The sequence below is a fragment of the Aptenodytes patagonicus genome, chromosome 9, assembly GCF_965638725.1.
Source record: "Aptenodytes patagonicus chromosome 9, bAptPat1.pri.cur, whole genome shotgun sequence".
Taxonomy (NCBI): Eukaryota; Metazoa; Chordata; class Aves; order Sphenisciformes; family Spheniscidae; genus Aptenodytes; species Aptenodytes patagonicus.
This window is the reverse complement of record NC_134957.1, coordinates 5136645-5161502: the sequence shown is the minus strand read 5'-3', so window position 1 is coordinate 5161502 and position 24858 is coordinate 5136645. Positions and strand designations below refer to the sequence as shown.

Sequence of the window (24858 nt, the reverse complement as noted above, 5' to 3'; positions counted from 1 at the left end):
AATAAAAACTGGTTTGTCTTTTGGTGGATACCTGGTTTTACAAGATACGGTATCTTCCTTAAGAGCTGACTCACTTTCTTTCTTAGGAGAAAGCCTCAAATGTAAGATCGGGACGACTGACTTGTGTCCCCAAGCAGTAATACCCGCTAAGTTTTAGCGTGTTGCCAAACTTCATGTGGAGGGTGGGGGGGGTGAGGATTCCGAAGCATCTGAAGCCCAAAGATGATGATGATGAGTATTCGAGGCAATTACAATCTTTTCACTGTAAGCTTTTTCTTTATTTAAGTATGGATTGCAAAGGATTCTAGGAGATGAAAGAAGTCTCTTGCTGTTATCAAGAGCAATTGATCCAAAGCAACCACACATGATGACTGAAACAGTGAAAATACTTTCTGCTATCTGCATTGTTGGAGAGGAAAATATGTAAGTAAGATATTGAAACAATTTTTTTTGAATGCTCATGAGTTGTCAGTTTGGATGCAGGTGAGAACTTGTCAGAGAAACAAATGTAACCTGTTAAGTCTTTACTTTCTTAATGTAGTTTAAATGAAAAGAGACTTTCACCTGTTCTGATGCATTAATCCAATATTAAATCAGACAAAAGCAAATGAGCAGAGATCTACAGACGGTGTCTTAAGTGGAAGGTCTGAAAGGACTATGATTGCTTACTATAGAGAAGAGAAGACTTAATGAGCCATAACTGTTAATAAATGGCTGCTGAAAAAAGAATATATGTTATTTCATATATCCCTGATGAGTATGATCAGGAATTGTGAACTTTTAATTGCCACAAGGAAAGCTGTCAGATTTAAAGACAATTTAGAACAATGTGTGTTAGCATGGGGCACTACTGAGGCTATTACTGTGAGGAGCATTGAGATTAGGACATCTCCCCTGAGGAGAGGAGATGAATTTATTATATTTGAAAATTACTGATTTGACACCACATGTTAAGATTTTTCATTAGTTTAGAAGATAATATTAGTAATATAGAAATAAATATATTTATGGTTTTTATTAAAATATCACCTCTGCCTAAACATAACAAAATTGACAGGGCCAAAAGGTTTACATTTATAGCTGAAGTTTTGAATAGTTCAAGTTACGGAGTTATGTAGCACATGTCCATGAGCTTTTTAAAACAAAGATAATCAACTGGCATACATTTGCTTTGAATTATTGAGTGGCTTAGTTTACGGAAGGTTAAAAACGGCAAACTCCATGTCTTGTATGTAATAAATAGATAAAAACATTGATTTCTGAAAAGACAATTTATTATTATTCCCAGATGTCAAACACGTCAGCTAGTACCTAGTGCACAGTCTTGCAAAGGTAGTGATTTTTTTCTCATTGGTTGTTTCTTAGCTGAATGTCACAATAATTTAGAGATTTATTCACCTTTTTTTTTTTTTTATTCAACATTAATCTTGTAGATATTTTAACACTTGGTTCTTGGTTTGTTTTCGACGTTATATGGATAAGTGTAGATAAATGCATTCAGATTCTCTGTCAGTGCACTAAAGTCTTGAGTTGTGTAAATAGTGGGCTAAGTATCTTTAAAATGAGAAAGTTGACTGTGGTACGCTTTTTGACAGTTTATCTTTCTCTTAGTCTGGACAAGCTTTTAGGTGCTATCACAACTGCTGCTGAAAGGCACAATAGGGAACGTTTTTCTCACATTGTTGAAGGACTGGAAAACCATGAATTCTTACAACTGCAGGTGGGTTTACTTTTTTATATGCTTACTAATATTTCAGGAACAACCTAAAATACTAGAAGACTCTGTATTTTATGACCTTTAAATTATTTACCAGCAAAATCTTTTAGTGTTATTACTCCATTGTTCAGTAAAAGAGGAAAAATAAATAGAAATGGCCTGCTGATAACAGATTTTCAAGTTGTTAATGGTGTGAAACCAAGAAATTCACTTCCTTGTCCCAAAAATAGGATTAAAAAGTCTTGACCTTAATAAAAAGAGAGTAATTAGAGATATTCCTTTTCTTGGATGCTAGATGCAATGCTCAGGTAATAAGTCTGTGAAAGCATTTTATTATCTTTGTCACTGCTTAATCTTATTGTCCGGGAATTTTGCGTGGTTTAATGGACCAATAAAAATCCAGCTGTTAGTTTGTCCTCTGAAATGTTTTAGTTATTGTTACTGGAGCCCTGAGGAAGTTGCAGTTTAAGGATTTGGAGGCCGTGCTCCCTGTATATCTTTTGGGTTTAGGGAAGAAGCATGAAAAAGTACTCCTAAGTTGCATTGCTTGTTTAAACACTCCCTTTCCCTCCCCCCAGTCTTGCCCCACCCAAAGTAAAGAAAAACTCCTGTACTTACGGTTTTGAACTGATTCCACTGAAGTAATACATTTGTAAAAAGACAGAACAAGTTTGTGTTGTGCTCTTGAAGTGAGTTTAATTTAGAACCACAACTGGAATGCCTTCACTGAGCACACACTTCAGGTATCTTACTGTTTGAAGTACTTGTGGCAAGAACGTACTTCCAGTATTGTTCACCTTTTTGTAATATTACTAAATGAAAAAATAGAAAGCATAGATTTTCTTAAAATAGTCAAGCATTTTGAAGTTTTTTTTTTTTTTTTCCTAGTGAAATTTTCTAGGAACTGCAGTCAAAAGTTTTATTTGGCTATGAAGGATTTTGGTAACTTGTTATCATTCTCCCTGTTAATGACAACTTAGGTTAAATCCTAGCCAATCTCTGGTAAATTGAATGGTTGACCTTTTTTAAAAAATTAATGATGTGAGGATAGTGATAATTCATTAATCATTTAGTAATATGAGAAGTAAATTGAGTGGGAGTAAAACTGCTAGTTTTAGATATTTAAAGCTCAATGTCATCCAACATAGCCATCCTCTTAACACAGCCATCCTCGTACATTAAACAGAAATAAGCCACAGTGACAACTGATCAGTGTCAAGTATATTTTTTTTATAGCTTTCACCTTCGCTATATTGGCTTTATAGTCAGCTGAAGATAGACACATAGCTTAATGTTAACTGTCTTTGTGCAGGGAGTGCTTAGTTTTCATACAAAGTCATGTATTGAAAAGAATTACTTCAGGAACTACAGTGCTGTTGCCCTATGGGTAGAGTGTAGTAATTTACTTTTTATGCTAACCTGTCCTTTTGAGTCCTTGTGTTACAAAATGTAATACTGTTTCCTTAGGATAGGCATGCAGATTTCATCCATTTCTAAGAAATCTCTAAGATATACATACAGCTGTGTTACTACTGCTGGGACTTTTGGCAGCAGTATATGCAGCCTCTTAAATATTCAGATACATAACAACTATGACAGATGTGGATGGGGTGTGTCCATTTTTGCCAAGGTACCTTTTGAGATTAGTAGTGTGCAGCAGGATATCATTGATATTTTTGTCAACAAGAACTGTGCGTTCCTTGGTGTGTGTTTTGACATCTGCCCTTCGTCAGCCACTGGTGCATCTCTAGGGATAATCTAGTGAGTTTTTAAAATTATTTTTATAAAATAATAAAATAAACAGTCTTCTGTGCTGGTGATCTTTACTGAGTAATGTCCTATGTCACATGTTCATTGCTGCTTATGTGTCAGTGGACAGAGTTTTTTATTCTCTGTATACACCTGAATAGCCCAAGAGTTTTGTTTGCTATTAGAATGCAAGCTTTAATTGCCTTTTTTGGTAACTGCAAGTGTTTCCATAGAGACCAAGTGGCTGAATATCCTGCTAAAGGATGACTGACTTATTTCCTTCTCGTAATACAGTATCTATACAAATTTTGTATTGATAAAATTTGTATTTCAGCTACTATGGCTGAAAGATATGGAAAACTAGAATGCAAGCAGGGCAGGTATACCTGCATGGAAGGGACACCTTTTTCCATTATTAGATCATATATGTGTCAACTATAGTTGTCCTAACGCTGTGATTACCGTCAGTACTCCTTGTTTCAGAGCTGATGAGTTAATGATGTTCAATAAGTTTCTATAAATGACATTCTAATCTTATTAATGCTATCACAAAAGAATTCATTTTGAAGTTGTCTTCTACTTTATGACCTTGTTGATTTAAAACAAACAAAACCAACCACACAACATTCCTGCCTCTTCCCCCTACCCCCCAACCTCACTTATACGTCAGTAAAGGTACAATTGCAAGACTCATTAACTTGTTTCTGACAAAATCGTTCTTTACTTGTAAAGTATTAGCACAAGCCATTAAGCCAGAGTCTCTTCTGGCAAAAGCAATCATAGCAGATGGCACCTCTTCTCTCTATTAATTTCAGATTGGACATGTACTTTGGCTTGTTAAGTCATGTCATAGTAGTAAAATAACAAGAATCATTCAAGCGAGCATGATGATACTACATTATCTGAAGATGCAGCTATATAAAGGGAGTGCCTTTGAACGAGTGTTTTAATAGAAATTTAAGACTCCATAAGGTGGTCCATTAAAACTAAATAGAGAATGTAATTAAAACAGGAAGGGTGCTTTTATCTGGCTTTTTTTCTCTGCAGCTATTGATTTTTATTTATTTATTTTTTCTACTCTAATGCTACTTCTATTTGCAGTTAACATCTTTTACCAGACTTGGTATTTCCCTGGAGTCCCATTTTAATTTTTTAATGTGGATCAGCACTTTTGGCATTATGCTATTGTCTACCTGTTTTAAAGTAAACCAATTAAAGTGCACAGCTGTTCAATTAAAGCATTAGCCAGTATCCTGAGACTTCAGGCATTTTGCAGAAGTGCTGCGCAGGAGTAGAAAAGACACCTGGTGATGTGAATTATTTTGTGTATGGGTGTGTTTTGGGGTGGTTTTGCTGGTTTTTTAAATTTTTTGATTACTGTAAAAACAGGTTGTTTTCAAATTGGCAAATACTGAGGGGAAAGAGAAGGAGTTGCAATGTGGAACTGTACTGTGGGAATAAATTTCTGAAATAAAGTATGATCCTTTATGTGATACAACTTTGACATAGCAGAAGCACGCACAATATGAAAATGGCAGTATTTGATGTTGCTTAAATTAACCGGTCATGTTGCATGTGTGCCGCATAATAAATAATATCCATCTCTTGACACTTAGTTTTATAATTAAACTGAAATAGTCAAGGATGGTATTAATTTTCATTCTGTATATACTAAAAGTTTTTGCCTATATTTCTGATAACAGGTAGCATGTATGCAGCTCATCAATGCCCTTGTTACATCTCCAGAAGATCTTGATTTCAGGATACACTTGAGAAATGAGTTTTTACGTTGTGGCCTGAAGAAAATATTGCCTGTAAGTCATTTGTATATAGGAATTGAACACAGTCAACTGTTTGTGAATGTTGAAGATAACCAAATTGTTTTACTGAGAGTAGCAGATGTGAAAGATTGGGGGTGGGGAAGGTAAGACCTGGAAAGGACTATCAATCCAAATATGCTTTCATTCTGCATAGTTGCAAATTTAGGCTCTCATGAGCTATGTAAACCAGAATGGTAGTTGAAACAAGTCAATATATTAGAAATTAAATTAGGGTAGTCAAATTTAGCATAATGAGCTCAAAGCACATGCAGTGAATGTGAGTCTGGCTGTGGAACCAATCTTGGATTAACTTTCTTTGTATATATGCCATTCTGTTGTTTTCTCTGAAATCTGTTTTTTTTTTAATCTGCCTTCTGAAAATGCATTTGGAGTTTTTAAGGAAAAATCAAATCGACTCCTCCATTCTCTTTGAGACAGCATGTCTTCATGCAGCTGCACAGAAGTATGCTTTTATGGGTAGTTGTGTATGAATATTTGTGACTTAGGGGTAGATTTATAGCTCTTAACCAAGAAACCATTCTGATGCTTACATCAAGAGTATGTATAATTAAGCTACTCAGTTTCTCACAAAAAATGAGAGAAGTCAAAGAGTACCTGCTTATATTTGTCTGAAACAGAATTTATACTGCTATGACTTTTAGGATACAAAGTTTTGAATCGTCAGCATTTGTCAGGAATAAAAAACCTTCAGGTTTTAGCACATCCAGCTTTGAAACTCTTACTGATGTGTGTCTGTTAATTTTTCTCAGGGTATGTGTTTAGGTTTTATATCATGTAGATAACATTAATGTGATCTGTAGTCTTTATTTGCTGTAGAACATCTGAAAGCCTGAAGAACTCTTAGGGTTTTTTACATCTACTGAAAGTTAGTTTACACAATCAAAAAATGCTTAAAAACTAAGAATTGGGGTTGGGTTAGGTGGCAAATAAACTGAATTGTAATAAATCATGATAGAAAACTTCGTAGAGTGTACTAACATACAGGTATGAGTTTAAAAGCAATTAATATTTAGTGATAACAATGTTTTTTAAAATGTTGAGCAGCTATTGTGTTGAAATTCTGTCTCTAGTAAGGTTAGTATTTCATGTAAGCTGTAATATCAACTAAATAGTCAATGCCATCTTGCTGTTTGTTTATTTGTAAGGTATTAATTACAACATACACATTGAACTCAGATCATTAATTCTGCAGGGAATGAATGTCCAAGATAGAGGAGGGTTTTTTTTTACATTAGAAAGCAACTTTCCTAATGATAAAGGATCTTAAGAAGACTTCATGCTCATATCTGTGCTTAGGGGTAAATTTTCAAGAAACTTATAAATAAGAGTTTCTGGAACAAAAAACACTCAGGAGGAGGATCCATATTTCTCTCTCTTAATCTGTCCAGTTTCACAGTAGCCTTCTGGTTTTCAAACATTAGAATTGGTATGATTCTACTCTTTTGGGGAACATACATGGTTGCCATTCAGTTTGTGCATATCCAGTTATGACAATCCCAGGCCAATTTTCACGTAAAGCATGGAGTGCATTCACGCTAATGGCTTTTGAACTAGTTTCCTTTTTTGTGATTTGCCTAGTAGGAAGCTAAACTTGGTTCTTAAGTGTATTAGAGAAATTGCTTGTATTTCTTACAAGAAAAAACAAATTTTTCCCTGCTCCAAGTACTAATTTTTCTTTTGTGGTTTTTTTACTTCTCTTGTAAGTATTTATCAATGTACTGTGGATGTTTTTATGCTATAATCTAGATTAACTTAATAACAGAAATTTTACGCATATCTTCTTTACACTTCTTTAGGCTTCTTAAGTTCGCTTTCATTAATGTTTTGAAATGCCCTTATGCTATTTTTTTAAAAGAAACTCTGACATTAACAAGCATAAACTGCTGACTATGTCCCGTTAAGAGAACTCAACTCAATCAGAAGGCTTCATGTTTGTTTTGCAGCCCATACCTGCTATATTTGCTGATATTTTTGCCTTAATTTTTCTCAGCCGTGCAATTATAATAAAAACCCCCAGGCACTGAAGTACAGCTTACTCCTGTTCCAAAGGTTAATGTCTTATATTTTGTCATGATATAATCCTTGGGGGGGGGGAGGGGGGGAGAATTCTTGCTTTAAAAAAGGGAAAATTAAGATATACTATGTCTTGAAAAATAGGGCTTGAAAGATAAGGATAATGAAGAGCTTGATATTCAGCTGAAAGTGTTTGATGAGAACAAAGAGGAAGATTTAATTGAACTGTCACATCGGCTCAATGATATCAGAGCTGAAATGGAATATCCTTTATAGAAATGGTGTTATAACTTGTTGCATCGTTTAATAACTTTATTAAACGTAAGTTAGAATGCTCTACGTGCAGTTTATTTGTCACAGTTGTGTATCTTACCAGCGACTTTCTCAGGCAGATTTCTTTCCACTTGTTTTTTGTTAAAGATTTATTTAGAAAATTACTACTTGACTTACATTTGACATGCAAATTTATTGGGAACTGAATTAATTTTTTATAAATAACATTTACTAAGCTAAACTCTGGCTTGTAATACATGAAGATATAAAATTATACCCATGGAAGATTATAAGTTTGAATAAAAATGAGTTTTGATAACTAAGTTGGAACAAAATTTGTAGTAGGTTCTGAAGCACTTGAGATGCATGCCTTCTAGTTTTCAAGAAGCAGTAAATTTAAAGTTACCTAAGTTCAGAATGGTTGCTTGCAGTTTTTAAAAGAGTAGTACCTGGTACTTAAGCATAGGAAGGTAGATGCAATCAATGAGAGGAATACAATACCACTAACAACTAATGTTGTTACATTACAGGACAGGTAATTACAGGTAACTTTATTCTTTAAGAAATTAAAATGATTGGCTAGTGAGTATTTGCCAATAGCCTGGCTCACTTCAGCATGAAAATGAAATCTTCATGTAAATATGTTTACAGGATTCTATGATAATAAGTATGTAGTATGATTTTTCTGAGTATTAATGAAACGTCTTAATTGTTAAACGGGACAGATTTTCGGTGGATAATCCTAGTGGAAAAAGGATGTTTACTGGTAAGGATAGTAGTTCAGAGTGTTGAAAGGTTTTACTTGAACAATATGAACAACATCTAGGGAACGGGGTTTGGGGTGGGGTGGGTGTTTTGTTGTGTAGTGGGGTTTTTTGTTTGTTTTTTTAATTTTTGGTTTTTAAGTCCTTGTATTTCCTTAACAATGTTTGCACTGATGTGAATGAAGTATTTCATCTGCTGTACAATATGTTGAAAGATACTTCTTCTGAAAATTACTTCTTGTCAATTCTCCAACATTTCCTTCTCATCAGGAGTGATTACTATGTCCGGTAAGTGTCAGCTGTCAGGTTTGATTTTTGGAGGGGGTAGGGGGAAGAATAGAAATCAAGACCATGGTAAACTGAATAGCTCATAATCACGCATGAATAGTTGCTCTGTAACTGATGTGTTATTTGTCTTTCTGCTCAATGTTACTATTGAAAAGATCTTGTTAAATATAATAATGCTTATTTCAAAGACTTGAACCTTATTCTAACACCCTCATCTGAAAGTCTCTTAACTTGTTGAGCACTTTTTCCTTTATTCAAGTTCAATAGCTTCATGACTTCAAAGAACTTGAAAGTTAGTTGTATAACTAATAATTGAAAATACTTCCACAGTGCCTTGTATCTTCTTTGCAATGTAAGCTTCTCTTAGGTGCACCTCATAGTGTCTTAGCAGTGTCAAAGTACCACATACAAAATCTTGTTTTAAGAAGCAATTTTTTTGTTGTAAAGGGATGATAAAAACAGTTGATATGCAAGATGATAAAATTGAGAAGTAAAATATAACCTGAGAAATCTTCAATTTTCATATATTGTTTTTTTTAATTTGGAAGTTTGGAATATCATCAGTTTAGATTTGAGGGTTTCCTATTTTGAGAGCTCAATGGTATGTGAAATTGGGATGTAATACCTTGCACTGGTAGGAACTAATAATTTTGAGCACAGAATCCCCTACTACTAGAGGTTCCTTATGTTGTTGTGTAGATATGTATATCAAACAATTAAGTTAATTATTAACTCATTTTCTAAGTAATTGGATACTGGTACTGTTGCCAGTGATGGAATTCGCTGTGTTGAGAAGGTGCTAAATAATTCTTGCAGCGTATATTGAAAATACTAAAGATGGTGTTTGTTCTATTGAATATTGTCTGGCAAAGGATAAATGAAAAGTGCACAATATTTTGCAGAGTCCTGAACTTCAGGTATCCTGAGAAGCTGACAACAGTGCTTCATTAGCCAGAGTACAAATAAGACTTTTAACTTCATCCTTTTACTGGCAATTGTATAATTCATATATTAGGAGTTAAAGTTGCCCCCTTTTTCCCTCTCCATGTTGCATAAATGATTGTTCGCGTTCTTATTATCTTGTAAAATGTTTTCTTTGTTAGACCTCAGTATTACAAGATAATAGAAGAGTGCGTATCACAGATAGTATTGCACTGCAGCGGCATGGATCCAGATTTTAAATGTAGAGGAAGAATGGATGTGGATTTTACTCATCTTATTGGTTTGTATACTATAAGCAATTTTACCTTGTTTTACTGAAGTACATGTTTTCCTTTGTATGCTTCTGTCTAAACTTAAATTGACTGTGTGAATTTTTTCAGTTTTCTGGAAATATGCTTGTAAGCTACAGGTGTACTTGTGGAGAAGGCCACATCAAGCTCTGCAGCCTTTAATAAAATGATACCGATGAAGTTTGCTTCTGCAAATTTGTCTTGACTTATATCTGAATACAATAGTCTTAATAACCAAAAATTGCTTGTTCATAAATTCTGTGAATTTCAGGTCTGTTACAAATATCAAAATTTACATTAGCGTTAATTGTTAGTGGATTTACAATTGTTACATAGTTCATTCTAAGAATATTTTCTGTAATACTTTCCAAGTATTTGAGGTTAGTTTAAGGTAAACTAGTCAGTTAAAGCATTGAGGGACTGTGGATGTTCATAACGTGGGAAAGAAGCAGCTGAATAAATACTCTGTCATTGAAATGGCAGTTATCAGCATTTAGGAAGTGTTGTTTTACGCTTTTCTTAAGATTGGTGGGGTAGATTGTATTCTTGAAATACAAGGGCATCTCTGGAGTAAATATTTCATAGGGTGGAGTAATTGTTCTTGGAGAACACATTCATTTGGGAAAACGTTTTTTTGGTGATGTGACAAAAGGAGCAAAGAAAGGATGTTGTACAGGTTGAATTTGGGGACAGGGGAAATTGTTTTCTAAAAGATACCGTACATATCTAAGAAGTATTTCTGCATTTTCTATTCACTTACAACTCTAGGAAGGTGATCACTTGATCTTGCATTAAGATCTTGGCTTACCTTGCCTTCTGTTCCCACTGACCTGCTAGTTTTAGGGATAACTGGTTTGTCTCTCCATGCCAATTCCTACCTATAATATAGTTACTTGTGTTTACCTTACTTCTAAAATGTTTCAAGTTTTATACTGTATGAAAAGTCAATAGACGTGCTTTGTACCACTGTTGAGTGAAGAAATCTGCGCTTCACAGTCTGTCCAAATTCTCCTTGCCTACGAAATAATTTTTCTGAAATAAGGAAATGCTTGATTTTTGGATTCCTAATCTGGAAAGAAGGCTTTCTGATTTGAGACCTCAGAAGTAACTATTATTTCATACTAATGTGAAAATCCTTTTTTCTTACTTAGTTGTAGATTCATATAAAAGAGAAGAGCATGTAAACTCAGATCTGTGAGAGACAGAACAACTGTGATGATTCATCTTCAACTTTCTTGGTCATGTGTCCTCACCACTTTTTTTATATTTAGAGATTTTGCTCATCAAAATAATTCATCAAATGTTTGGTCAGTTCAACCTAGTAATTCATTGTGGTTTTTTGTCTGTTGCTTTGTGTCATGGGGTCACAGGGTAATTACAGTTGGAAGTCATCTCAGAGCTGTGATATATTTTACCTGACTTCTGTGTGGTATTTTATTTAAACTCTAGATGCATGTGTGGACAAGGCTAAAGTAGAAGAGAGTGAAAAGAAAGCAGCAGAATTTTCCAGAAAGGTAAGTCCTAATCATAACTCTTTTTTAAGATGTGGAACAGAAGCCTGACAGGAACACAGTAGGCTTGTTTCACAGTAGAAACTAGTGGAAACGGGGAAATAGTGTATCTCACAGGCAGGATATTCTTCCACATTTAATAGCTCTGTGGGTTTGGGGTTTTTCTCTGTGTGTGTGTGTGCGCACAGCTCAGATTCAGCTTACTCTGAATTCAAAAGCAGATGAGTAGTATTAGCTGTACGTATCTTCAGTTGTATTCCTCTGCTGTAGATAACTGATGGGAAAAATACTACTTGTTGCTATTTTGTCCTGAAATACTTAGACATAGTTAAATACCTAAAGTGCAGGTATATGCTTTAAAAAAAAAAAAAAAAAATTGAGGGAAAAATGTTTGTAACTCTTCATCTAGCTTTGTTTTAGAACCTGAAGAAACTTACTGAAAAGCAGTGTCATTCAGTGTTTGAGAAAGCATTGACTCTTTAGGCACAGAGATGCTAACATTAAAATACTGCTTTATTTCCTTATAATGCCCGTGATAAATTATTATGTTATGAGGAAGAGTAATTTATTTCCTTATTATTCACGTTTAGGAACCTTACAGTGCATTTTGGAACTTGTTTTGCCAACAGTTTTATTCTTCTGGTCCAGTTCTTTTATTAGGAACTTGATAACAAAGGCCTATTTTGGTCATGGGCAGTTTTCATTTATTACTAGATACAGGAGAGGTTAGACATTTAAAATTATTTCTGTAGGAAAAATTGCAGCTCAGTATATTTCTTGTAATAAAATTTTGGGGGGGTATTTCTAAAGAAATTGACACTTATCCTTCTGCTTTATCACTATTTGTGTTTGTCCTGAAAATATCTTGATATGACATGTTTTTTCCAGTTACTTAAATTCCTGTTTCCTAGATTATGTTAATGGATAATTTGTTAATCTCAGCTCATCACATCCTATCTAAGGTTATGAAATGCTGAATGTACTATATTAGCTGCAATAGTACTAAAATTCATATACCATGTTGTTGTGTATTAAAAGCACTAAATTTTTTTATTTTTGCTGGCCTGGTCTAAGAAGCCTTTTGCAGGCCAAAAGGCAGTACATGTTCTTGATCATGATGATTACAAATTTCAAATGAAGGGTTGAATTAGTCATCAGCTTTTCTCTCTTCAATGTTAAATGTGTTTTTAATAGGAGTTATGGTGTCTGAGCTTTATAGAAAGAAAATTGTTGTGAGGCTTCCCTGGCAGAGTTATTTATCATAACGTACTTTGTTAGTGGCAGTCAACACATATTCTTCCTAGTGATAAGTTGTTTTCTCCTGTGGAAGAATGAATAACAGAAGCTTATAAAGATGCTAATAATCTCTTAAGACCAGCAAACGGTAGCAAGATAAAAATATACAGCAAATTTCTCACAAGCATGTTGTAAACTGGACTTCCATTTTATATGGGGACATCAAGACTAAAGGGATCGCTAACTTATTTGGATACCTCCTTTCTTATGTTACGTTATGGATGATATTGCTGAAGTTGCACACGTTTCTCTTCAGATTTACATCTCATGCAGTGAGCTTATGCTTGAGCATAGTTTGAGAAGTCTGCAATGTTCTGTTGGGGAGAAAAAGCCTGTTGAACTTACAGCTGTAGTAAGTCGCTGGGTCTGAGCGGTTCTGTGTCATGACTTATTGATGGAAGAAATTATGTGGTACTAGAAGAACACATACTGGAAAAAAACTTTTTTTTTTTTTAGAGTTAAAAATGCATCTATTGCTCTAGTTGTGATATTGTTCAAAGAATTCCTGAAAGTATACTATCTAGTGTGGACATAAATGGACAAACACTTCTGTGTTGGTTAATCATTACAGTTTGATGAAGAGTTCACAGCTCGACAAGAGGCACAAGCGGAGCTTCAGAAACGAGAAGAGAAAATCAAAGAACTTGAAACAGAAATCAAACAGCTACGAACCCAGGTAATAAAACTAAGTCACAGTAAGTTCCACAGTTGTTTGTTTGTTTGGGTTTTTTTAAGAATTGAAAAGAAATTGCCCAGGAGTGTGTTGTCTCTATGGAGTTTGAAATGTATGTTATAGTTGTATTGATTTGTTTTTAAGCCAGCATAAACTACTAAGGGTAGTTAATGGAGGTGGCATTTTTTCAAATAGTAGTATATTCAACATCTGTCACAGATATTTGTTTATGGAGGAAAAAATTTTCTTAAGCTTTGAAAAGTTTGAATCCAGCCTGAGTTGTTTTTTTTTTTTTTTCTCCAAGTACTTGTTTATGCTTTAACATTACTACTTCTGTTTGTTTTGCAGAAAGCGTTTGTTTCGGAAGGCTTTATACTTGAATTGCAAAGGTGGAAATAAAGATAGCTGTGTGTGCACAATATACATACCTTTCAGCATGTGCATGCAAGCACAATATACATACCTTTCAGCATGTGCATGCAACTGATAATTTTTTTCTGAACTCTGGATATCAGACTGTAGCCATTTCTAAAATGAGTATTACACTAGCTTTATACAGTCTCATAGGTAAATATAACAAAAATGCAAGACCTTATGGAAGTGGAAGGTGATACTTAATTTCAGCAAAGCTGATTTTACTTACATTCATTTCCTCATGAATTTTGCTCACAAGCACCAAAACTGTACCTCCAAGTGATCTGTCCCGGATCACTAGTGAAGCGGAGAGGATAAGAAATGCTGCCTGTTGAGCCCTCACAATATCTCTTGGGCTTCTTTTGTTTAATGACCATGAATTGGGGTTTAGACAGGTCTTTTATACCATTTAGGAACCAACAGATACTATGGTTTGATCTTTTTGCCTCAGCCTGGCTTATTTCCTATTCCTTCAATGCTAGGCAAGGTCTGCCTGTTGCCTTTTTTTCCTCATTGTGGATATCTTAATGCCTATGGTCTCACTTCCTATCTGGATAATAATAAGAATAGCATGCGATGTGTTATAACCTGGTTGCCATCATCCTGCTTTCAGGATGCTGGTCTTCTGCTGGCAAGTTGTCTGTGCTACAGCCTTATCAGAGCACTGGCCTTCTCATCTTATTGTAAGCACATGACATTGCATTTAACAGTCGGATTGCTGTTCATTGCGTCCTTTGCTATCAATACAAGTCATTCTTGTAACCTGTGGTGTCTTACGGTTTCTTATTCTGTTTTCACACACAGACACTTCTGTTCATATTTCATTCTTACCAATTTTAATGTTTGTTTCAAATATCTGAGACAATGTTACACTGAAATTTGACAGTCTGTTTTAATGAGTTCTCCACCAATTGTTGCATTACAACTTGTGTAGTAGTTTGTGGGCCAAGGAAACACACGCCTTTTGCAAAGCAAAAATTTATTTTTAGTCTAATTATTAATCCTGTTATATTGATACTAACAGAATTCAGACTATCCAGATATTACAGCTCATTCACCATTCATAATGGTACAATTAGAAGTGATACACATTAACTTTCTAGTATCTGTGCCTTTTTTCTCTAGTGTTGTGCTCCCCATACAATATATTGTGGCATTTATTTTTAGATGCACTCAGATTTTTCTCAGCTTTTTTTTTTAACAAACTCTTGCTTCCTTTAAACTAGAAACAGTAAATACTTGCGTAGGGAAATAGTATGCAAATCAGGTTAAATGAACAGCCTATATTACATAATAATTTTGTCATAAAAATTAGTAGAGGAAATAGAATATGAGCTTGAGGTTTGTGCATAGCTCCTGATGCTGCTTTTTAACAGTTTTGAAGGACAAATATCTGTGAGGAATTCATACTAGGCTAGGATCATGTTATCACTACAGAAACCTCTCTGATGGTTTAATACGCTGCTGTTTCTCTTCAGTGTTCCTTTTAAAACTTATTGGAATGGATATTGCAACTGCTCTTTCTTCCTATCACCACAGAAACAACTGCAGACAGATTTTTAAAAGAAAGCACGATTATTTTTTTTATCTGCCCCCCCTCCCCCTGCAAGATGTCAGGATAGTTATGAACAACTGTTATCCCATAACCTCTTGCACTGCAATAGCTGCTTCAGTGATGTCTGTAGAAAATTTTCCACCAGCAGATTAGTGTTGTTAAAATTCAGCTTGGTTATTACCATCTCTGATGCCCTAGCTTGCCAGGATATCCTAAGTGGGATAAATGTTTTGTGCATTGGTAAGAAATAAAATGCTGTTCTGTTCACTTAAATGTTACTGCTACTATTAAATTTTCTTTAAAATGGAAACAATTTGTTTTTATAAAAATGCTAGGTTATTCGGTTTACTTGGCAGTTTTATGGTACATGGTATAATCTATTGTTATTGCTTCTCATTTAAATAGGAGAATGGTTGCATTTCTCACTTTCTTGAGGTACAGTTGACTACAAGACATGCTAGTTGTTTCAACTTCATGTCAAACCTCCTTCCCTCCCCGATGAAAAGAATTCCTCTTTTATATTTCAGGGTCCAGGCCTGACAGGTAAACTGACAGATGCAGCACCATTACCTCCACCCCTACCAAGTGAGAATGTGCCACCACCTCCAGCACCTCCACTACCTAGTGGAGCAATACCTCCTCCTCCTCCACCGCCTCCGCTACCTGGTGGAGCAGCAGCTCCTCCTCCACCGCCTCCGCTACCTGGTGGAGCAGCAGCTCCTCCTCCACCGCCTCCACTGCCTGGTGGAGCAATACCTCCTCCTCCTCCGCCCCCACCTCCGCTACCTGGTGGAGCAATACCTCCTCCGCCTCCGTTGCCTGGTGGAGCAGCACCACCACCTCCTCCTCCACCTCCTCCGCTACCTGGTGGAGCAGCACCTCCTCCACCTCCTCCGCTACCTGGTGGAGCAGCACCTCCTCCACCTCCTCCGCTACCTGGTGGAGCAGCACCTCCTCCACCACCACCGCCTTTTGGTGGGCCTCCAATGCCACCAGCTCTTGGAGGTGTTCCTTTTGCTCCCTTTCCGGTGATACCAGCGTTACCACATGGGATGAAGGAGAAGAAAAAGTATAAGCTGGAAGTCACGATGAAAAGAATCAACTGGTCAAAGGTATTACTATGTTTATTTTTATTTCCATTGATAAAAAGTGGCTTTTGAGGAAGAAGGAGGTAATGTGCTAGGGTTTACATTAGATTGTTAATAGTACTCATGAAGTTTGGGGAATTAATTCCATTCTTTATCCAAAACATTTTTGATGCAGTGATTGTGATTCAGTTAATATTGGTTTTTAAAGACACCTTATGCTATGGGGTAAGCTCCAAGTGTTTAATGCTGCCAAGAGCCCATAACACCCCTTATTCTGGGGATACCTGTAGCTAACAGCTCTCAGAATTTTGGCTGATTTTGTGTAGAGTTAAGTTCTACATGTTTTCAACTGTAATTGATATTTGACTTGCCAAGTAAACACTTCAAAGGTAAAATGTCTTGTTTAAAGCAGGTTTAAGTTCTCAAACAATTAAAATGTTTACTTTATAAATCATGTTACTACTTTTTTTCAGCAAAATACTGAGTTAGTTAAAGGATTGCTGGGTTTTAGGACAGGGGAAATGAACCTTGAAGTAGACAATTGGGTGGAAAACTGTTGGGAAGACTGCTGTTTAGGAACTTTGGCAATCTGGCAGTTGACAGAAAGAAGGATCTGGAGTCAAGGGATAACTACAGCTGTTTGCTTAATTGAAGTAGCTGAGGCTGAGTAATGAGAAGGGTTGTTGAGAAAGGAGATGTATTTAAGAGGTTTTACTTGAGTCTCTAGGTATAAAATGGAGTAAAACGTGGTGTGAATGGGTACGTGGAATTTGGAAGACAACACAAAGCAGAAGTCTAACTTTAGTTTTGTGTTCTCTGGGTTAAGCAAGCTGTGGGAGCCATAAATTTGTGGTTTATGATTAATTTTTTTCCTTGCTTTTTTGAAGACAGGTTGAAAGTGGATCAGGCTTTCAGAGACTCTAATTTTAGCTTTGTATCTTCTCAACAGAACAGTGCATGGTTGCTTTGGTTATGCCTTCTATGAATTTCTTTTAAATATGAAGTATGAGTGAAACCGCTATGGTGGCAATTCATTGGGTTATCTAGTTTCATTTTAAAAGCCTTGCATGAAACTTAAAACACTTGACTAGCTTAAAAAGAGAAGGGTGGGAAGGCATTGGCAAAATAATTTTTTCTAATTAAAAGAAATAACTTTATACTTACCATGATACTAAATATACATTCTTAAGCTACTAAGATTTTCTGTTTAAAGGCAGATGTCTTGACATGAGGTTAAGAATTATTTTAAGATCAGACCTCTGAATAAATACAGTAATTTACTATAAATTAAAGCATCTAACTAAGAAAAGAAGCCAATTATTTTGTGTTCACATTTCTTTTGTTGTTGTGATATGTTCGGAATTTTGAAAGGAAATTTGACTTTCATTGCCTTACCTGCCCGTAAATGATAGTTGTACTACAAAACACACTCCAACAGTGTTTTTCTTTCTCTGAGAAAGGCAGGTGTTTACCCTGTTAAGACAGTTGCAAAACTTACCAGAAGGTTCTAAAGGCAATGGTGTTATTAAACGTAAATTTTTATTGTAAGCATTGAAGAAACTTTTACTAGAGGGAATTTTTAGCTATCTAGTTTTGTGTAAAATTATTACTGCATTTGATTTAGCAGTATGTGGTTTAATACTTAACTTGAGTTAGTCATGGCTCTACTAGAGTTGTGAAGCTGATGTTCCTCCCCTCTCCTTTACTTTACAAATATAGTTGATACTGTATACACTAATGAATTTTTAAATGAGATTCTTGTTGACAGAACTTTGTTTGATGTTTGACAGATGAGTATCCCAGGAAGCTAACTTAGTTCCGATACAAAATTCTTTTTTAAAAGTCTGGGTTGCACATTGCTGAGCGAGAGATTTTTTTCCATGAGAGCTTTCAGAGAATGTGTGCTAAGCTCAGTGGATTCATGTAATGGCAGCAGGAGATGTCAGTAGGTAACTGCTGTGTTTTCTTTCTCTTTTGGCCCTGTCATGAGGGCTGGTCTGAGAGGTCATCTGTGACTCCTCTGAGGTATGTGGAGTATGATCGGTGGGTGAATGCTCACTGAATTTCACAGTTCTGCAGACAGTTGCTTGTATTGTTGGTCTGTATCAAAGCAGAGTGAAAAACTGTGATGACCCAAATGAAAAGACGGGGCACCATTCTATTAGGTGCAATGAACATGAATTGTGGCTTTGCATTAAGTTGCATACATGTATCCAAAACATTAGGAATAGTTTTAAAGCCGTTTTCAAACATAGATAACGGCATGCTATTTCATATAGAAACCTTCTAAGTTCATGATGTCTAATGTAGTTGTAAGGTCAGAGAATGCTGGTATCTGTGCTATAATGGTACTTGTAGGTTATTAATCTGAGATGTTTATTGGTTGTTTCAAATTAGTAATGTGCTAGGGCAGGCTTATGGCCACTGGGAGGAGCTATGGGACTGCTCAAGTGAAATGTTTGGGCACCATTAACTTCCAATGAATGTGAGCTGCACAGTCTTAACATGGTTATATTTAATCAACTGTAACTTGAAAAAAAACCTTAAAATATAAACATTTACTTCAGCAGTAAACTGCAAGCACAATCTCCGATTTGCAAACTAACTTGTAAGAGCAGTTACTAGTTATTACTTGCCTCTCAGTATAATTGGTCACTTTGTGAAAAGAGAAGTTATGCAAGTATCCAGGTGTGTGTTTGCGTACGTGTTGCTTTAAAATCCCTTTTTGACCAGTATAGCCACTGTTCCTTCCATATAAAGGAAAGAAATTTAGGGTGCTAGATAATTGCGTCTATCATCAAGACTAAACCATCACGTCTTAAAGGCAGTTTGTGGTTGGCAGAGTTTTAGTGGTACAAAACGTGATAGATGTATTGAGGTTTGCTGTAGGAAAAAATACATAGATCACCAAATCAGCAAGGCAAATCAAAGGAGGACCTTTATATATTGCATACTATCTGTTTTGAGCTCTGTCTTGGACTTCAGTGTAGTTTGACTGGATATCTGCTACTTATTTGTCAAGGTACTAAATCTTTCTACTACCAGCTAGTGTCTGACACTTTCCTTGAAAACCATATTCTATCTGAATAGTGTGTTGCTACCGAGAACTTAGTAAAATCAAATTGTTGATGAAAGTAAGCTGTTAAGTGGCTACAGATGGTCATTGCTGACCATAAGTTGCAATTTAACATTGAACAACTGTTGAACATGTAATTTAAATCGCATTTTTTTTTTCAGGATGTTTTACAGCTGGTAAAACTGTTGGGAAATTCATATGGATGTAGATATACATCTTTCTATAAAGTTGGGTGTTACCGTGTTGTCCTGGATGGAGCTGGATGACATGGGATGCCAGATGTTGCTCCTGGCTAAAGATGCTACAACTTTTCAATATGAAACCTCTGAAATGAATCACATCATTGTGTATGATATTGTGATGATTCATCAGTTCAGCAATAACAGTCCCTTGTAGACTGTTTTTTCACAATATTGCTAGGACACAGGATCATACGTCCATCAAGTTCTTACGTAGCTGATCTACCCTGTCAGACACAATGAAATTTCAGTTTTAAGAGTGTATGTAAAGGTCTTAGGGCAACAGCATTGGATGGTGTTTGGAAATCATTCTAGTTTTTCCCATGGGGTTTTTCAGGTGATTCAAGGTGAGTTGCTTTGTATTGTTTCTGAATATATACCATCACCACTTCAAGCAAAACCTTTCAAGAACTAGTAATGACAGAAGTTAATTTTAAGAGGAGGAACTAGACTGTCGTCTGATATTTTTGAATAAGCAATCTTAATTGTCTTTCTCAATAAAAAGTAAGCTTAGGTTTTGTGTTCCTCTCAATTCTGAAGTGTTGAATAGTGAAATGGCTCGCTCTTTGGAGTAACAAGAGCAGTGTCATGAATGATTAATCCCACTAATTTTAGAAGGAGGAATCTAGAATGTTGAGATAAAACCTGTGTGGAAAAGCATGGCATGTCAATTTATAGTTTCTTTTACCAGAAGAATTAATGTTTATAAGCTATCTATAGTATTTTGCCACTAGATTTCAAAATATTTGGAGATGTGCCAAAATAATCTGAAAGCGTATCTAGCAGTAGTGTTTTAAAAACAGGCTTTCAAAATACTTAAGTAGAAGGATATTCAAAATAGTCAGCCATGGTTTTAACATATTAATTTCAATAAACGTTAAAATAAATTTGAAACTCTTTACTTTTTCTGTCTGTAATTCTTATAAAATAATCTGCATGTAAGGATAAATGATAACTTCTTTATTGTGGGAGGAGGAATTAAAAATATCTAGCGGGGAAAAAGACCTTAAATCTTTGGTTTTGATTAACACGCATCAGTGTGCATTCTTAGTGCTACAGTACAGTATGACAGTGCTGGAAACTTCAGGTCCGTTAGAGAATTGTAGATGAGGATGGTGTTAAAAGTAACTATAGAGAGTGCAGCAAAATGAAATTGGTGAGGGGTTTTCTTTGTTTCTTTACCTATAATTCTCAGTGCCTTTCCAGAAAACCGAAAAGTTTTTTGAGAATAAATATTAACTTTAAAGCTTCTGAACTTAAAAGGAATCGTATAGTCCTGCTGTTTTCTTAAAACAACTGTACAAAATATTTTTAACCTGCCAGCCACACCAATATATTATGTTTTTTAATCAGAAAAAATGGACTGTTTTAAGTAGCCTAGTTGTATTGTTAAAAAGAAACAAGAATGTATGAGTTGTCATACTGGAAAAGATGCTCATGTATTACTTTGTGGAATATGGCATTGCCCAGTGTTGGGATCCAGAGATTTGGGCCTGTTTTTTTCCTTTGAAATTCATCTAGCCATATAAAAGTCCTTTTAGTTCATGTACTCTTATGAATCATTTGAATTATACAATTTTGTAACCTTTAAAACCCTTATATTAAAACAAAAAAGTCACCCTCCTATGAAATGTTTATTGTCTGTTGAAGATATTTTTCCATTGAATGTCTTTGTCTTCTTTCTGTTTAGAAGATTACTCTCTTCAAAGCTTCTATCATACAATTTTCTGGATGTTTTAAAACTATTTTTCCTCCTTTTGAAATGGAGCTCTAATGTTTTAGAAATGCATTTCCACCTGGGCTTTTAAGAAAATGTTTTGTGGCTATTACTTCAGTTAGCTTCTCTTATGATCTTTGACTTCCAGATTTTTTTATTAACCCCTTGTATCTGTTTGGGTATTACCATCTGGACTTTTTTCCTTATAGAATATAGCTTTCATCACAGATCTGTATTTTGCAAATTTTCTTAAGGGGGGGAAGAAAATCTGCATGCCATTGATAATATCATTCTCTCCTGAAGTTGCTGCTCATCTTTGACTTGCCACTGCTTTGTCTGGTTGGGATGGTTTCTCTCCTACAATTCACTTTTTCATTTATTTAGGCATCTCACTTAAGCAGGAGAGAATTCCTGCTATACACTTAACTTACGCTTTCTACACTCAGTTGTCCTTGTTAAGTAATACCTGATCCTAGAGTCAGTTGCAGTAGTTTTGTAACTGTGAAACATACTTGGACTACTATCCTGTAAACATACAGAAAAATAAGCTTTTTAGTTTATAATACATATTTGTCACTGCAGCCAATTTCATTATAATCAATTATGTTCATGTGTTTATAGAAATAATTTATAAAGTGTACATCTGAATGCTGTATGTGACAATGGAAAATAACTACAGATGGACACTTTGCTTAAGTGCTCTGGGAACAGTGCCAAAGATCTCCTGCATACTGAAAAAGAGGAAAGTCTATTTGATCATCACTTTTAAGGAGCCATCATTTTGGGAATAAAATTCTTGCTGTTTAATTTAGTGCCTTTTGTTGTAACTGTCTTCACCATTAGTGTTGGATTAAGGTAGTTTTTAAAAATGTCTGGTGGTGGTAAAGCAGCTACACGTTAACAGACTGATCATATAGTAAAAGGTGGAGGACCAATGTGTTGCAGTGAAATCCTAGTGAGGCTTGCAAATATAGTATTGATAAATTTCCTGCATATCATCTTGAAGTTAAATAGCCCTTGAAAATTAATTGGCATTTAAACAAACTTGTAAACAAGAATTGATAAGACTTTAAGAACTGGAAGAGGAACATAGTTTGAAAACAAAATAGCTCTTCTGAATCATACATGTAGAGTAAAATTGGCTTTCAGCTTCTACATTGCAGAATACTTTCTTCTTTTAATATAGCCATTATCGAATTAGGTACTGTAATGAAATAGCTGTTTACATTTGAAAAATGGAAGCTGTAATAAAAAAGTCGTATTACGTATAAAATTATTTCTGATATTGAAAAAGATAATTCTTCCTACAGACTTAATATTGAGTCACTGAAAGCTCCACATTGACATATCATTTACAAATAAGGTATTCCATACTCTGGCAGTGTAGGAAAGACTATTCCTTCTACAGTTCTCAAGTAGCAGGGATGCATATCAGTGGTGAAGAATTTGGGAACTGTCTAGAAAGCTATCAAGAGAAAGCTAGAACACTTTCAAACCCAGATGCTAATATGTTATCAAGCCTGTTTGGAAAACTTGTTGAATGGGAGAAATACAATAAAAATTATTGTGTAGATAGAGGGCAGTTCATCTGATTGTGTTTTGTTCGGAAAACATCTTTAAGAATATAATACCTGGAACATACCTAAACTTAATTCAGTCCAATTATCACAAAAGTCCAGTAGCATTGGCTTTAACTTGGCTATTGAAAAGACTAGTTATTAACTTCTGGAGATGCCATTTTTGTTTCAGATTGAGCCTCAAGAGATAGCAGAAAACAGCTTTTGGGTAAAAGCTGAAGAAGATAAATTTGAAAACCCAGAACTGTTTGCAAAATTGGCGCTTACCTTTGGAACACAAATGAAAGGTACATTCTTCTTTTACTTTGTATTATGCTTTTATTAAATTTAAAACTGTGCAATGACAGTCTCTTTTATGCTTTGTGCAATACCATGGAATTCATATAATGGTTTTATAGCAGGCAAATGATTTAAAAACGTATGTTTTTATTAAGCATAGCAGTCTATTACAAGAATTGCTCCTCCCTCACTTTACAGCATGAGGGGAGGAACCTTTTGTAATAATACCTCTTAAAAGTGCAGGGTATGTTGCAGACAGATGCAAATTTTCTTCAAATTAAATTAAAATTAAATTCTAATCCTAAAATCATGCTCATCTGCATTAATATTCCTAGCTGCAGGAACTGTAAGTTGTCAGATATCCACATGTTGGAGCGTTTGTTGTGTAACAAAAATTTACTTGCTTGTATCACTCGGTTAAATCAAAATGCTCTACAAGTACAAGTGAGACTTAGAATGTAGCAATTACAATATGCAGTTGAATCACAAAATCACAACTCTGTAATATTCTAGAATTATAACAGTAGTCATATGTGGGTTGAAACCATCGTTCTTTTCAAAGTTCTTGTGTTTTTGTCCTTAGTCTTTGCTTTCACTTTTTTTTTAATACTGTATGCAGCTCTTATTTAAGAAAAAAGAAAAGTTTTTAAATATGCTCCTTTAGTTAGTATTTAAATTTGTGTTGTGTAATCTAAGAAGCACCCCCCCAAGTTATATACAGTTAAACTGCATTGTTACTGTCATTAGTGAATGATGTAAGTTAGTTTTCAAAGGGTTGAATGTGTAAGTGCACAATCTTTAAACTGTTTGCATAATACCATGGGAAAGTGTCAGGTAGTCTACCAATTTTTGTTGGAACACAGTGTGAAATGGGTCTGCCTGACTACTAGAGAGAGCAATACAGTGAGAATAAAAACTGCTGGAGTTTTCTGTTGAGTGCAACTGAGGCTGCTCAGTATGTCATGTAAAGAGCTCTTCTGCTATTGGTTTTAGATGGAAAAAAATCATTATTTCTCAAACACTTGATTCCTTCAATAGGAGATATGATGATAATATTTATATCTTGAGTTGGGAATGCAGTTACTAACAACTGAATATTGGTAATGATTTTGATACTTTAATACCATCCTCTTCTCTTCATGGCTTTCAAATGGTCTTTGAGTACTTCTGAAGCTGCACACAGCCTCTTCAAGTCTTTTTATTATTATCCATGGTTAATGGTCAATTGATCAGTATTTCATATGTGGCCATTTACTGGTAATTTGTTTCAGGCACTGAAGAGAAGCAAGTACTGTTGAAGTACGGTTCAATAATAACTTACTCAGGAGCTAATGAGGAAGCCCAACAAATTAGAGTTCAGGAAGTGGTAGAAACTGAAAGAATGAATTCCTGGTCTAGCTACAAATCTTTTGTCAATGTATCAGCTAGTTAGAATACAATATACTTTAGGGATGTGCAGTTCTTGAAGGTGGATGGAGTCAGGTGTATCAAGTGTTCATAGGCCAAATCTGAATAAGCAAACACATGCTTAGGATTTTGAAGTGAATGTGTGTACT

At 35.1% G+C, this 24858-nt stretch overlaps 1 protein-coding gene across 2 annotated transcripts in view; it reads left to right on the top strand.

Moving 5' to 3' along the window:
- DIAPH2 (diaphanous related formin 2) overlaps positions 1 to 24858 on the top strand; it is a 265592-nt gene that overhangs the window by 36446 nt on the left and 204288 nt on the right. For both annotated transcript variants that reach the window (XM_076347001.1, XM_076347000.1), the window contains 10 exons: positions 287 to 423; positions 1612 to 1720; positions 5170 to 5280; positions 7465 to 7583; positions 8529 to 8645; positions 9749 to 9867; positions 11327 to 11391; positions 13256 to 13360; positions 15854 to 16438; positions 23196 to 23310. In XM_076347001.1, the coding sequence (XP_076203116.1) occupies positions 287 to 423; positions 1612 to 1720; positions 5170 to 5280; positions 7465 to 7583; positions 8529 to 8645; positions 9749 to 9867; positions 11327 to 11391; positions 13256 to 13360; positions 15854 to 16438; positions 23196 to 23310 (1582 nt within the window). The remainder of the gene's footprint in view (positions 1 to 286; positions 424 to 1611; positions 1721 to 5169; positions 5281 to 7464; positions 7584 to 8528; positions 8646 to 9748; positions 9868 to 11326; positions 11392 to 13255; positions 13361 to 15853; positions 16439 to 23195; positions 23311 to 24858) is intronic.